General features: G+C 47.4%; 1 protein-coding gene across 5 annotated transcripts in view; it reads right to left on the bottom strand.

The window, feature by feature from the left end:
- LOC137425715 (tripartite motif-containing protein 2) overlaps positions 1-13,686 on the bottom strand; it is a 190,778-nt gene that overhangs the window by 117,737 nt on the left and 59,355 nt on the right. For all 5 annotated transcript variants that reach the window (XM_068114427.2, XM_068114431.2, XM_078777029.1 and 2 more), the window contains one exon: positions 4,483-4,663. In XM_068114427.2, coding sequence (XP_067970528.2) covers positions 4,483-4,663 — 181 coding nt within the window. The remainder of the gene's footprint in view (positions 1-4,482; positions 4,664-13,686) is intronic.

The raw sequence follows: 13,686 nt of genomic DNA, 5'->3' as shown, positions 1-13,686 counted from the left end.
GGAGGGTGCAGGTGGCACCAGGTGAGATTGCACAGGTGTGCAACTGCAGGTGTATGGAGAATGGTTGTGTGGGATATATGGAGTATGGAATGGATGGTATGGAGTGAGTATGGTGGAAACAGTGGAGTGGAGTGGATGGTGCGAAGGTGTGTGTGGGGAGGATGGACCCCATCAGGAATACCCGGGGAGGGTAGTTTTAAGATTTAGGTCGAGGGAGTAGGTAAATTGTGGTTGGATATTGGCATCTGTGGTGCGTGTGCAAGAATGGTGCTTGGATGGGTGCATTAGTGTCGTGGAAATGGCTGGGCGTGCAGCCTGTTAGTGTGTGTAGTTGGTTGAGTTGAGCACTCCACCACTGTGAGGATGTCAGCCAGGTGAGGCCGCAGGTGGGCTCTGGGAGCCGGTAGAGTTGTGGATGGGGCCCGAGGATCCCGAGGACCTGGTTATGACTAACTTTCCTGAAAATGTCTGCTGCTCTTCTTCTGCTCCAATCGGCTCATCTGATCATGTGCTTGTTGAAGTGGACATCTCTCTGACCATTCTCAGGGAGCCTCCTCAGCATCGACGAGTCTGGCATTTCACTCAGGCCAACTGGCACGGTCTTCAAGCAGCCATCAATCATCTGGACTGCTCTCCCATCTCTACCACCTCTGACATCAACTCATCCTGGGAATTCTTCCAACGTAAATTGCTCTCTCTCATGCACAGATTTATCACATCTCGTCTTCAGTTGTCATACCCTTCCTCCCATGCATGGTACAGGGAATCTTGTGGTGAGGCTGTTGCCCAGAAACAACTTGCCTTCGTCTCCTGGAAAGCAAATCCAACGGAAGGAAATCTCATTTCCTTTCACAAAGCCCGAAACAAGTGTATGTCCACCCTCAGGAGAGCCAGGAAAAAATATCTCTCCGTTCTCAAGACCGAACTCTCTTATCTGTCTCCCTCTTCCAAATCCTGGTGGCGTCTGGTCAAATCTGTTTCTGGTGTTTGTTCCCCCTCCATCCCCTCCCTTACCTCAAACGGCTACACAGCTGACTCCGCACGTGAAAAAGCTGAATGCCTCAACTCTGTGTTTGCCTCTAAATCTTGTGTCCCAAACCCATCCCTCTCTGTACCCACCGTACCCAGTCGTACCCAGCTGCTCCTGGACTCCGTGTCCTTTCCTCCTGACAAGGTGGAAAAGTTTGTCAACCCTCGACTCTGATTCTGCAACTGGACCTAACGGCATCAAACCACGGGTCCTAAAATCCTGCTCTTCCGCTCTTTCACTCCCTCTCTCTGTTGTCTTCACCCTCTCTTTTGCTCAAGGTCAACTGCCATCTGCTTGGAAATCAGCCAACATCACCGCTTTGCACAAAAAAGGTGCAAAAACAGATCCTAGCAACTGCAGACAAACAGCCTTCTCCCAATTATCAGCAAAGTCATGGATTCCATCATTGCTTCGGATATGAAATCTTTCCTCTTCTCCAATGGCTTGATCTCTGATCATCAATTTGGTTTCAGACCAGGTCACTCTACTCTGGACATGCTGCTTCTGCTGTCTCAACAATGGATGGAGGTCCTCAATGCCAAACAGCAAATTAGAGCTGTCTCCCTCGACATATCACGTGCCTTCGATACGGTCTGGCACCCCGCTCTGCTCACCAAACTCTCCTCCTTTGGTATCCATGGAAATCTCCACGCATGGCTGGCGGACGTCCTCTATAGTCGTAGTCAACGTGTGGCCCTGAATGGGTTTCTCTCATCTCCTCTTCCTGTTCAGGCTGGAGTTCCGCAAGGCAGTGTTCTGGGCCGTGTGCTTTTTCTTGTCTTCATCAATGATCTCTCTGACTCTCTTGAAAATCCTCTCTATCTCTTTGCTGATGACTCCACTCTCTGCCGCTCCATTCCTCATCCCTCAGATCGGCAGTCTGCAGCCTCCTCACTCTCTGCAGACCTGGACAAAATCACAGACTGGGCAAACAAGTGGAACATGTTTTTCAATCCTGACAAATCTCACACTCTTACGATGTCTCTCCGAAAAGACCGACTGGACAACCCTCCCATCCACTTTCTGAATTATCCTCTCCAAGAAGTTCTGTCACTCAAGCTTTTGGGTCTCACTATCTGCCATGATCTTTCCTGGGAAAACCACATTTCCAAGCTGGCCTCCAAAGCCAGTCGCCTACTGGGCATCCTCCGTCGTGCGAAGTCCTTCCTTGGCACACCTGAGCTCCTCACCACATACAAGGCTTTCATCCGCAGCTCAATGGAGTACTGCTCTCCCCTCTGGGCTGGTGCTGCTGCCTCACACCTAGCTCGTCTTCACGCTGTTGAAACCAAAGCGTTCAGAATCATTGGAATCTCCCGCAATGACGCTATCTCTGAGGGCCTTTCACTTACTCACCGCAGGCAGGTTGGTGGTCTTTCCGTCTTCTACCGACTCCTCTCCGGCCTTGCTCCCCCAGCTCTCTCTGGGCTCTGTCCCCCAAATATTCCTACAGGTCGCACAAGATCTGCCTGCAACCCTCTTATGGTTGAACTGCCAAAATCAAGACTCTCTGCTCACCTTCACTCCTTCATTCCTCTTTTCTCCCGCCTCTGGAACAAACTCCCTCACTCTCTTCAATCCCACTCCTCCCTCCAGGTCTTTAAAACGGCTGTTCACCATCATCTCTTATCTTCCCCAATCCAAAACCTTGATCTTTTCTACCCCCGCTAATTTCACCCCAAATCGACATTTTTGAGGTGACTTTTGACTTCTTTCCTGGAAGTCCTTGGTGTCCTTGCGTTTTATACCTATCCTGCCTCCCCCCAGGTCCTCTCCCTCCCACACATCTCCCGATGTCCCTGCTCTCAAATGTTGTGTTTGTGTGCTTCCTCCCCTTCTCTCTCCATCTTGTCGACCGCTCCCCTTTTTATATACTTTGTTTGCTTGTTTGTTTGATTTGTTTGTTTGATAAATGTTAGGTCTTTCATGAGCCTCGACTGTATACAAAAAGGAAAAAAGGAAAGAAAGAAGAAAAAAAAATTATTCTGTGGGCTTTCATGTGTCTTTCACTGAGGAGAGGCTTCTGTCTGGCCACTCTGCCACAAAGCCCAGATCGGTGGAGTGTTGCAGTGATGGTTGGCCTTCTGGAAGTTTATCCCATCTCCACACAGGATCTCTGGAGCTCAGCCAGAGTGACCATCGGGTTCTTGGTCACCTCTCTTACCAAGGCCCTTTTCCCTCCGATTGCTCAGTTTGGCCGGGCGGCCAGCTCTAGGAAGAGTCCTGGTTGTTCCAAACTTCTTCCATTTAAGAATTATGGAGGCCACTGTGCTCTTGGGAACCTTCAATGCAGCAGCTATTTTTTTTGTAGGCTTCCCCAGATCTGTGCCTCGACACAAACCTGTCTGTGAGCTCTGCAGGCAGTTCCTTCGACCTCAAAGCTTGGTTTTTGCTCTGATATGCATTGTCAGCTGTGAGACCTTATATAGACAGGTGTGTGCCTTTCCAAATCATGTCCAATCAAATGAATTTACCACATGTGGACTCCAATCACGGTGCAGAAACATCTCAAAGATGATCAAGATAAATGGGAGGTACCTAAGCTAAATTTCAAGTGTCATAGCAAAGGGTATGAATACTTATGTCAATGTGATATTTCAATTTTTGTCTTTTTAATAAATTTGCAAAACTTTCTAAAATCCTGTTTTCTCTTTGTCATTATGGGGTATTGAGTGTAGATTGATGAGAGAAAAAATGAATTTAAACGATTTCAGCAGAAGGCTGCAACATAACAAAATGTGAAAAACGTGAAGGGGTCTGAATACTTTCTGAATGCACTGTGTATATGTATATGTATATATATATATATATATATATATATATATATATATATATATATATATATATATATATAAATAAATAAATAATATATGTGGAGATTGAATATCTCCTTTAAAAATCTAATTTAAACAAACAAAAAACAATGTTCAATTCCAAATTCCTGTCCTGACCGAGCACTGCATTGGCAGCATCCTATAATTGAGTAGCAATCTATCCAGGTACATTCTCAGGTACAGAATCATTCACAACTGAGAGGCACCTCCAGTCGGGTATGGGATCAATTATTGTTGAAGAAAAAATGGACAGGTCACTGTGCAAGTGTGGAATGACCTTATCATCCAATTTCAGTTTTACAGAAATTGGATGGCCTGTTCAGCATTCCCATCTGAACCAAGAGCTCATGATACTGGGAACCCAGGTTCAAATCCCATACACTGTTGTCCATCGACTACTCATATCCTGTTATGCATGGAAAAGTACAATGAAGTCTTCAGATATTTGTTCCATTCATCCTCAATGTTGAACATTTTTCAAAACCATTTGTTGGAAGTAAGAATTAATTTGAATAAATATATCATGTGACATTTAAAATAGAAATGAAAAACAAAATCAAAAGTTTTGGCTGATTTTCAAGCTTTGGCATTCTGTGGTTAACACAGAATAAGACAGACCTTGTACTTGAGACTATACAGAGCATCAAGTTGTGAGAGAAGAATGTCTCTGCGCTGCTCCAATGCCTTAGAAAGTTCATCAAAAGAAGAGCGAATCTCCTCGAGAACCTCGTCGCGTTGTGCTGTCAGCTGCCAAGAAATCTCAGCGACAAGCCGCGCTGCTCCATCCACCTCAGGGAGGCTGTTGTGGGTCAGGAATGAAATAAAAATAAGACTTAAAAAAAAAAATCATTAAATTAACAAGAGCAAGTTTTTTGTTTCAAAACATGAGTGGGCCCGTTGGTCCAATGGACCAAATTAAGGGAGGCACAAAGCGCCCCTCCTATATATGGGATCGTTTCTCTGAATGCAATTTTAACATGGGGACTGAAAATTCGTTTCTCGGCTTCCACTGGACGAAATCAGCAGTAAATTTCAGAAGTAAATGCTTTGACCATTGAGGTAATATGTTCCAAATAACAGCAACGTCCGTTTCCGCATTCTTTAGTTTTATGAAGAAAACCCTCACATTCACGTTCATGTCCATCCGTCTGTCCACCCAAAATGTTGGCGCTCATATCTCAAGGACTACACATTGAAACTAGCTGAAACTTGGAATATACATCGGCCAATAGGTCTAGTTAATGGCTTTCAAAACAAATTCCACCTAAGTTCTATAGTTTTTGCTGTAAAATCAAATATATATATATATATATGGTCGCATTCCTTGCGATTAAAATCTTCCCAAGGAACGGATTGCCGAACAAGCTGTTACTCCGAAGCGTTCAGTTCAATATGTGGCGGAGTTAATACACGCGGGTGGGGGTGGGGGAGAGAGGGAGGAGGAGGAGGAGAACGACTGCATTGGCAGCATCGACTTCAAACACAGACACAGGGAAACAACAACAACATGCATTTTACGGCCATTTTCTCTGCCAGAGCGGGGGTTAGCCTTGCGGTCCCCATGACAATGTTCTCTATTTTGCCCTATTTTCTGCATCTCTCCTTCACTCCCTTGCCCGCATTTCTTTTTCCACCATCTTTAGCCAAGTCTTTCTCGGTGTTCCCCATCCTCCACTTCCTTCTACATTCATTTCCATCACTCTTCTCAACCAGTCACTTTCATCCTTCCTCAACACGTGACCAAACCATCTCAACCTGTTTCTCTTCACAGCATCCATCACAGGCTCCATTCCCATAATCTTTCGCAATTCATCATTTGTCTTCCTCTCTCTCAACGATGCTCCACACATCCATCGAACCATTCGCATTTCCACCCTTTCCAGCCTTCGTTGCTGCTCTACGTTAATTACCCATGTTTCGCTCCCATAAATCATAACACTTCTCACACATGCAGCATACACCTTTCCCTTCAGCTTCAACGACACTCCCCTCCTCATCAGCACGCCACTCAGTTCCCGAAACTTCTTCCATGCACATCTCACTCGAGCAACCGTTGCCGAGTCTGATCCACCTTCTCCATTCAGCATGTCTCCGAGGTAGCAAAATGTTTTCACACCATCCAGCTTCATGCCATCTCCAATATCCAACTCAACATTTCCTCCATCTACAGCTCCCTCTGTGCACACCTTACATTTGAATGTAGCTGCCACACTGGTTAATGACCCTCTCAGACCACTGCATTTTTGATGAACCCACTCAGCGCACATTGTACATTGAATGGAGTTCACTCCGACACCCTTCCTGCACACAGCACATGGCCACTTCCCAGTTCTTTCCACCTCACCACATGCTTTACCACTTGCCATCACCTTCGTCTTTCTGATATTCACCTTCAGACCTTTTGTCTCCATACATTCCGCCCACTTGTTCATCTTTTCCTTCAGTCCATCCATACTTTCCGCAATCAACACCAGATCATCTGCATACAACAACTCCCACGGTAAACCCTCCTTTACGTTCTGAGCCAGCACCTCCATCACAGCTACAAATAGTAGTGGACTTAGTACCGACCCCTGATGCACTCCCACCTTCACCTCAAACTCACCACTGTTCCTGTCCTTCGTCCTTATAGCTGTGCTCGCTCTTTTGTACATTGCCATCACTACTCTGATCAACCATTCCTCCACTCCTAACTTCCTCAATGACCATGTCACTACTTCGCGTGGAACCCTATCGAATGCTTTCTCCAGATCAACAAACCCAAGAAACAACTTCTTCCTCTTCTCCCCGTACTTCTCCTGCAACTGCCTCACAATAAAGAGCGCGTCTGTCGTTGCTCTTCCTAGCATAAATCCAAACTGCATTTCGTCGATCTTCACCTACTTCCTTATCCTCCTCTCCAACACCCTTTCCAATACCTTCATTCCATGCTCCAATAACTTTATCGCTCGGTACGAGCCACACTCCAGAGGGTCACCTTTCCCCTTGTATAGAGGGACGAGGGTACTCAGTTCCCAATCCACTGGAAGGCGGCCTTCTTTCACCACCAGATTACAGATCTCTGTCATTCTCTTCACACCCCAACTTCCTGCTGCCTTCAACATATCTCCCACAACTCCTGTCGGCCCTCCCGCTTATCTACTCTTCATTGCTTTTATCGCTTCCTCAACTTCCTTCTCATAGTAAGGGCATTTTATGAGATATTTCACAAATCTGTTAACTAAATTGTTACCAAAAAATTTCTTCACCAATATGTTTGTCAAGGTGTGTAATAACATGTGTTAAAATGTTGAAGTTCAACTCCCGTGGGAAACCCAGAAAAAACCTGTTGAATTCGGGTACCGAAAAATTATTTTCGAGAATTTTTTTTTTTTTTTTTAATCGGCCCTTAAGTAACTTATGAGGGGTCAAATAAGGGTTTTTCATGATTCTGAGTTGATTGTTAACATTTATATTTTCACTTTTACATTTACACACAAAGTAGCTTTTATTTCACATACATATATAATACTCAAGAGTTATTTCTCATTCACGATGTCAGAAGTTTCAACAGTCATTGTCTATGTCTTCGTCAGACTCAACAACATCATGACTGCAGTTTCTGCATGTAATGCCATTACAGACTCCACAGGCCGAGATGCACGTGACCCCATTCTTCTTGCAGCTGCATCGCCGGTTGCTGCAATCTCCATGACAATTACAGCTCGTGAACTGCAATAGCTCCTCAGGAGCCGTGGGGTCCAGTGTTGGAACTGGCTCATACCCATGCACACCTATTGTCCATCCATAGTCACTGGGGTTCAGAGACATGCTCTGTAGAAGGATCCAGTCCCGGGTCTGCAGGTAGGCACGGAGTGAATGTGGTGCCGGATGGCAATGGCAAAGGCAAAGGTGGTGCCGGAGAGGTGACTTCGATCCAACCCATTGAGTGAAAGGGAGTGTTTCTGTGAATAGAGACAATGTTTAAATCTATATTGTCTCCAACAAACTGAGTGACTGCATTGTTTGTTTCCCCAACCTCCATAACGACCACCTGATCATTACTTGACAATTCACTTTCACTGGCTGGCACTTTGGCTGTCATCACTGATTGATCCTCAAGCGCAGCATCAACCGCAACCTCATCATTGATCTGTTCATCGGTTTCCTCCACAATGGTGTCAAGAGTGCCAGAAGTATCTGGAACATCATCTCCACTCCTACTATTAAGGAAGCAGTATTTGTAGTTTTGTGTCTCCGTGTAAGACTCGGTGTATCCCAGCCGGTGGAACTTGTTGAGCATCCATTTTGACCCAAATCGATGATCAAGTTGTATGGCAAGCCCCATTTGGTGTGGCAATACTCCAGACCGAGGTCGACAGGCCTTAATAAAATTCTGCCCCCAAACGGCAACTCTTTCGTCTGTCTTGACAATCGGTCTCAAGAACATCTGAAGGCTTGCAGGAACAAGTGTCAGCTGACTATCGATGTCAGTCATACTGTGTGTGGTGGGGTATGACTTTGGACCTATATCAATCAAGGCAATATCATTGGATATGAACTTGAGTGCCGTCTTTATGATCTGAGTCTTCTCATCTCCATGGTCAAGATTAGCATGATGCCCTCGCAGAATATTGTCGGTGCCATCTTTGAGACAGAGTACATCTGCCCTTCTTTCCTGTGTTGTGAAATACAAGGTGTCTTCGTATTTCTCTAGAAGTTTTATCTTTAGCCAATGCTTTGAATAAGAAAGGCTCTTCTCTGGTGACTGATCAAACTCCTGCAGCTTTTCATGGACTTGGTCCATGTTCATTACCCCATGCTCTAATTCTGAGTCGAACCATTCGCAGAATTCAATAAAAACTGCCTCTCGCTCCTCATCAATACTCCTCTGTCCTCTCTTCCTTTTTCCTTCCTCATCAGTCATCAGTCTTGGACAAACTGTCACCTCTCGCAAACATAAGTTTGCATCACAAATGGTACAGTGTTTCTTCTGCTACCAAGTCGTTGATCCCTTCCAGGCGTCCAGTGACTTCAGTGCCCCAGTCATCCCCGCGACTCCGTGCTGTCTTCAGCAAGCTTGCCTTCAGTGTATCTGCAGTCAAATTATCTGGCACTCTGTATTTCTTTCTAGCTTGTGCTGGATTATTTTTGTAGAGCTGGGCTGGTTGGTTGCAAAGAATGCATACATCCTTATACAGGAGGTCAACTGACTGTGATCTTCTAGAACTGCAGCCAGTTGATGAACTGAACTCACAAGTAGTGCATCTTCTCTTCAACTTTGATGACTCTTTCTCTGCCTTTGATGCTTGAGCTGACTTCTTGGTGGTTGCAACAAAGTTGTTGTACAGATCATTTTTACACTTCTGGTGGTACCTCAGTTTTCCTTCCTTTTGAGCCTCCTTCATACGTTCCACAACAGTAACATTTTCGACAGTTTCTGCTTGTTTCAATAAAGTTGAGTATCCCTTTGGAGTTGCCTGTATGAGCCTTTCAGCTGGTGTATCCGAGCATGCACAGATGAAGCAATTGAGCACAGGTGGAGTAACGTCTTCATCCATATTGCTAGACTCCATGTCCTGCAAAGTAGAAAATGAGATATATTTAGAAATTATTTTTCCACAAAGGAGTGTCTGTGGTGAAATATAAATGTTAACAATCAACTCAGAATCATGAAAACCCCTTATTTGACCCCTCATAAGTTACTTAAGGGCTGATTTTAAAAAATTAAAATTCTCGAAAATAATTTTTCGGTACCCGAATTCAACAGGTTTTTTTCTGGGTTTCCCACGGGAGTTGACCTTCAACATTTTAACACATGTTATTACACACCTTTACAAACATATTGGTGAAGAAATTTTTTGGTAACAATTTAGTTAACAGATTTTCATATGTTTCCCTTACTATCAGTTATCTTCTCTGCCGGTCCTAAAACTGGGTTACTCTCTATGTTGCCATCCCATTCATTGTCTGTATTCAACAGCATTTCCATATATCTTTTCCATCTTCCTTTAATTCCATCTGGGTCCACAACGATTTGTTCCTCTTCATCCTTCAAGTAACTCACCACCATCACATCACACCTCTCTTTCGCTATTTGCTTTGCAATCCTGAATACCGCTCTCTGACCCTCTTCCAAATCCAAGCGTTCTCCGAACATTTTCCTACATGCCTCCTGCGCCTTTGCTACCTCTTTCTTTTCAGCCTTCTTGGCTGCCTTATAACTTTCATGCTCTGCTTTTTCTGCTCCCGTACCCTTCGCCTTCTGCCACTCCTTGAACTTCTTCCTCTTCTCGTCAATCCTCTTTCCAACTTCATCATCCCACCACCATGTTTCCGAGTGCCTCGGTGGTCCTTTTGTCCATCCACATACCTCACCAACGGCTCCCAACAGACTAGCTTTCATTGACATCCAACCACTTTCAAGCTCAACCACATCATCCTCTACCCTACTCAGCCTCTCTTTTAATGCCTCCCTTACTGTCACCTCTTTCAACATCCACACCTTCATTCTCGGTTGTTATTTCACCTGCCGAGCTCTGCTCGCACCTTTCACCCTTATGTCGCAGACAACCAAGTGGTGCTGTGAAACAGCCTCCTCCCCCGGGATCACCTTTGTGTCCCCAGAGGTGCCCCTATCTCACCTACGCACCATCAGGTAGTCAACGGTTGTCGTCGACCAACCTGACGTGTATGTAACAAGCGTATTATCCTCTTTTTGGAACTGAGTATTACAAATCAACAAATCAGCTCCATCAGCAAACTCCAAAATCCTTTCACCTTCTCCATTTCTCACACCATATCCGTAACACCCATGAACTCCCTCAAAACCGTCCATACTCATTCCCACATGTCCATTTAGGTCTCCTCCGACCACAACAACTTCCTCATCTTTCACGTTTTCCATCAGCTTCTCTATCGCACACCAGAACTTGGCCTTCTCTTCATCGCTCTGACCAAACTGTGGAGCATATCCCGAGATGGCGTTCACCAAGAGCTTTCCAATCATCATTTTCACCATCATCAACCTATCACTCACTCTCGTCACACTCACCACACTGTCTACAAACTCCTCAGAAAACAGGACACCAACACCATTCACGCCCTCCGGGCACCCTTGCCACACAAACTTGTATTTCTGTCCCTTCCTACCCTTCACCATTCTCACACCACTTCCTTTCCATCTCGTCTCTTGCACACAACATATGTCCACTCTTCTTCTGATCAATACTTCCACCACTTCTCCTGATCTCCCCGTCATTGTCCCTACATTCCATGTCCCAAACCTCAGAAACCGATCTCCACTTCGGGCTGTACCCTGCCCATATGTAGATGTAATTGTCATGGTTCTCTTGAGGCAATGTTTTTATGGCCGGATGCTCTTCCTGACGCCAACCCTCTTAGTCGCCTCTTACGACACGCAGGGATACGGTGTACCTATTCTAAACCAGGGTACACACCGGGAAGACACAGGGAAAGATAACTGAAAATAATGTGTGTGTGGGTGCACTTAACTCTGATCACTGGTGGGGTCTCGTCAGGGGTCGTCAGAATCGTCCGGGGCGTTGGCGGGAAACGCTCGCTTCCACGCTGCTGGGCCTCCGTTCGCTAGGCCCCGCCAGCTGGCGCGCAATTGGCCTGAGGTGTGAATCGAACGGGCCAAACATTACTCAGCCGTTTTCACTCGCGCGTCTCAAAATGCGCTGTATATCGGTTCATGCGCGTCTGGCTGCGCCCGCGTATCTGTCCAGCTCTCGGACGCTGCCAACTCCTCTTCCTCGATCCTCTGAGCTGGTTCATGCGCGCGAGTTCTTTGACGCTCTCCACTAGTGAGTCCTCCGTTCAACAGCTTTCCCGCGCGAGTCCTATCGAGTGCAAGTCCTTGTGCAAGTTCTTTAGGCAGCAGTCCTCTCGTGCAAGTCCTTCACCGCTCGTCCTCTTTCTACTGCCGTGTGCGCGCCAATCCTTTCGAGGGCGGGTTTTATATCTACGCCCCCCCCCCCCCCGAATCTTCTGGAACACTCTCGACCCTTCTCACCACGCCCTGTGACGCAACGCCGCAGTCACCACCTCCGAGCCTTGATTGGCGGCCCGGGCTTACCATTAGCGCTTCTGCCGCTCCGCCCTCGGTTCCGCCCCGGTCCTCCTCGCCTGCCTCGTGTTAACTCGCCCAATCATGAACCAACGTTAGTGCAAAAAGGATTGAGGCTGTTGTGGAAAACCAATCAGGTCCACACAACTTTAGTCCAACTTGTGGTTTAATTCCATTTAGATCATGACATCATCCTGTAATGCAGGAAATGCAATAAGTATACGATGTGGCATCATAACATTCAATGCAAGCAAGCTGGATATTCTATGCTGGCGTACCGTTAGCGAGTCTACCAGATGTAACGTGTCACAGGAGAAGTCTCGGAGCACCGTCCGCAGCAGCGGGTCTTATAGTCACGCCCCTAGCGGTGTCAACGAGCAGCGAGCATCACCCCCGGGTTCAGTACGAATACGATTTCACTACATTCTCCCCCCCCGTCAGAATTATACGGCGGTGCGGCTAGAGGCGAGCGAGCGTCAGCACAAACAGGGTACGGAACATCAGTCGACCCAACCGTATCGGGCCGGGCGGCGAATTTCTCTGCCAGCACGCGTCCGAAATTCCCAGGGTACAGCATCACGTATCCCTGTGTCCCCGGCGTCGGAGGCGCCATCAGGGTCGGGTGACGAAGGGGGTAACTCCAAGTCGTCGGGCCCAGGTAGACCCAGCGAGGGGAGAGTCGGTAGACTTTCGGCGATGGGAGCGTCGGGAGAGGCCATAGTCTCATAGATGGGTTCGGTCGGTCCGTCCGATTCCCTACTCAGGTCGGCGACCCCGCAAGGGGCAAGGTGACGGACGGAGACAGTAGTCTCACGGCCATCAGTCGTCATCACACGAGCATGCTCAGGATTAGCCTGGAGAATCTGCACCTTGTCCAGGGGGTCGTACTTGCTCGCGCGAACCGCCCGTTTAAGGTAGGCCGGCCCGGGCCCAGCGAGCCAACTGGGCAAAGACCGTATACACCCCGTGCTCCTGGGGTGGTGGAAAAGTCGCTCGTGGGGAGTGTGATTGGTTGCCGTACACAGGAGAGCCCTGATCGAGTTCAACGCCGCAGGTAGCGACCAAGCCCATTTATCGAGGCCCCGGCCGAGGGTCCGGAGGTTGAGCATGACGGCCCTCCAGATAATCCCGTTGAAGCGTTCGATCTGCCCATTAGCCTGGGGTCTGTACGGCATGGTGTAACTAGAAGCAATGTTATTTTGGAGCAGATAGCCGCGCACCTCCTGAGACAAGAAGACCGCACCCCGGTCGGTATGGACATAGGCCGGGTACCCGAACATTGAGAACAAGTTCTGTAAGCATCGCATCACCGTGGCAGCAGTCATGTCCGCGCACGTATAAGCAAAGGGGAATCGCGAGTACTCATCGACGATAGTGAGCAGATAGCGAGAGCCGCTCGACACCGGCAATGGGCCCTTGAAATCCATCGCCAAGCGTTCACACGGTAGCCTTAACCAGAGTCCCCATGGGAGGGTTATAGAAACGCGGTTTGATTTCCGCGCAGATAGCGCAGTCGCGACAGATACGGCGGATATCGTCAATCGAGTATGGGAGATTGCCACGCCGCACAAAATGAGCGAAACGCGTTACGCCGGGATGGCTCGCAGTGGCATGCAGCACCCGTAGGCCCTCCAAAGAGGTGATACCCGCGCATGTAGCCGGTCGTGATAAGGCATCGGCGGCCCGGTTATCCTTCCCCGGGCGATATTTGATGGTGTAACAGAAGTCGGCGAGTTCGATACGCCAGCGAG

The sequence above is a fragment of the Myxine glutinosa genome, chromosome 4, assembly GCF_964187855.1.
Source record: "Myxine glutinosa chromosome 4, kmMyxGlut1.1, whole genome shotgun sequence".
NCBI classification, from domain to species: Eukaryota; Metazoa; Chordata; class Myxini; order Myxiniformes; family Myxinidae; genus Myxine; species Myxine glutinosa.
Note: the sequence above shows the minus strand (reverse complement) of the source record. Positions and strands in the feature narration are given on the sequence as shown.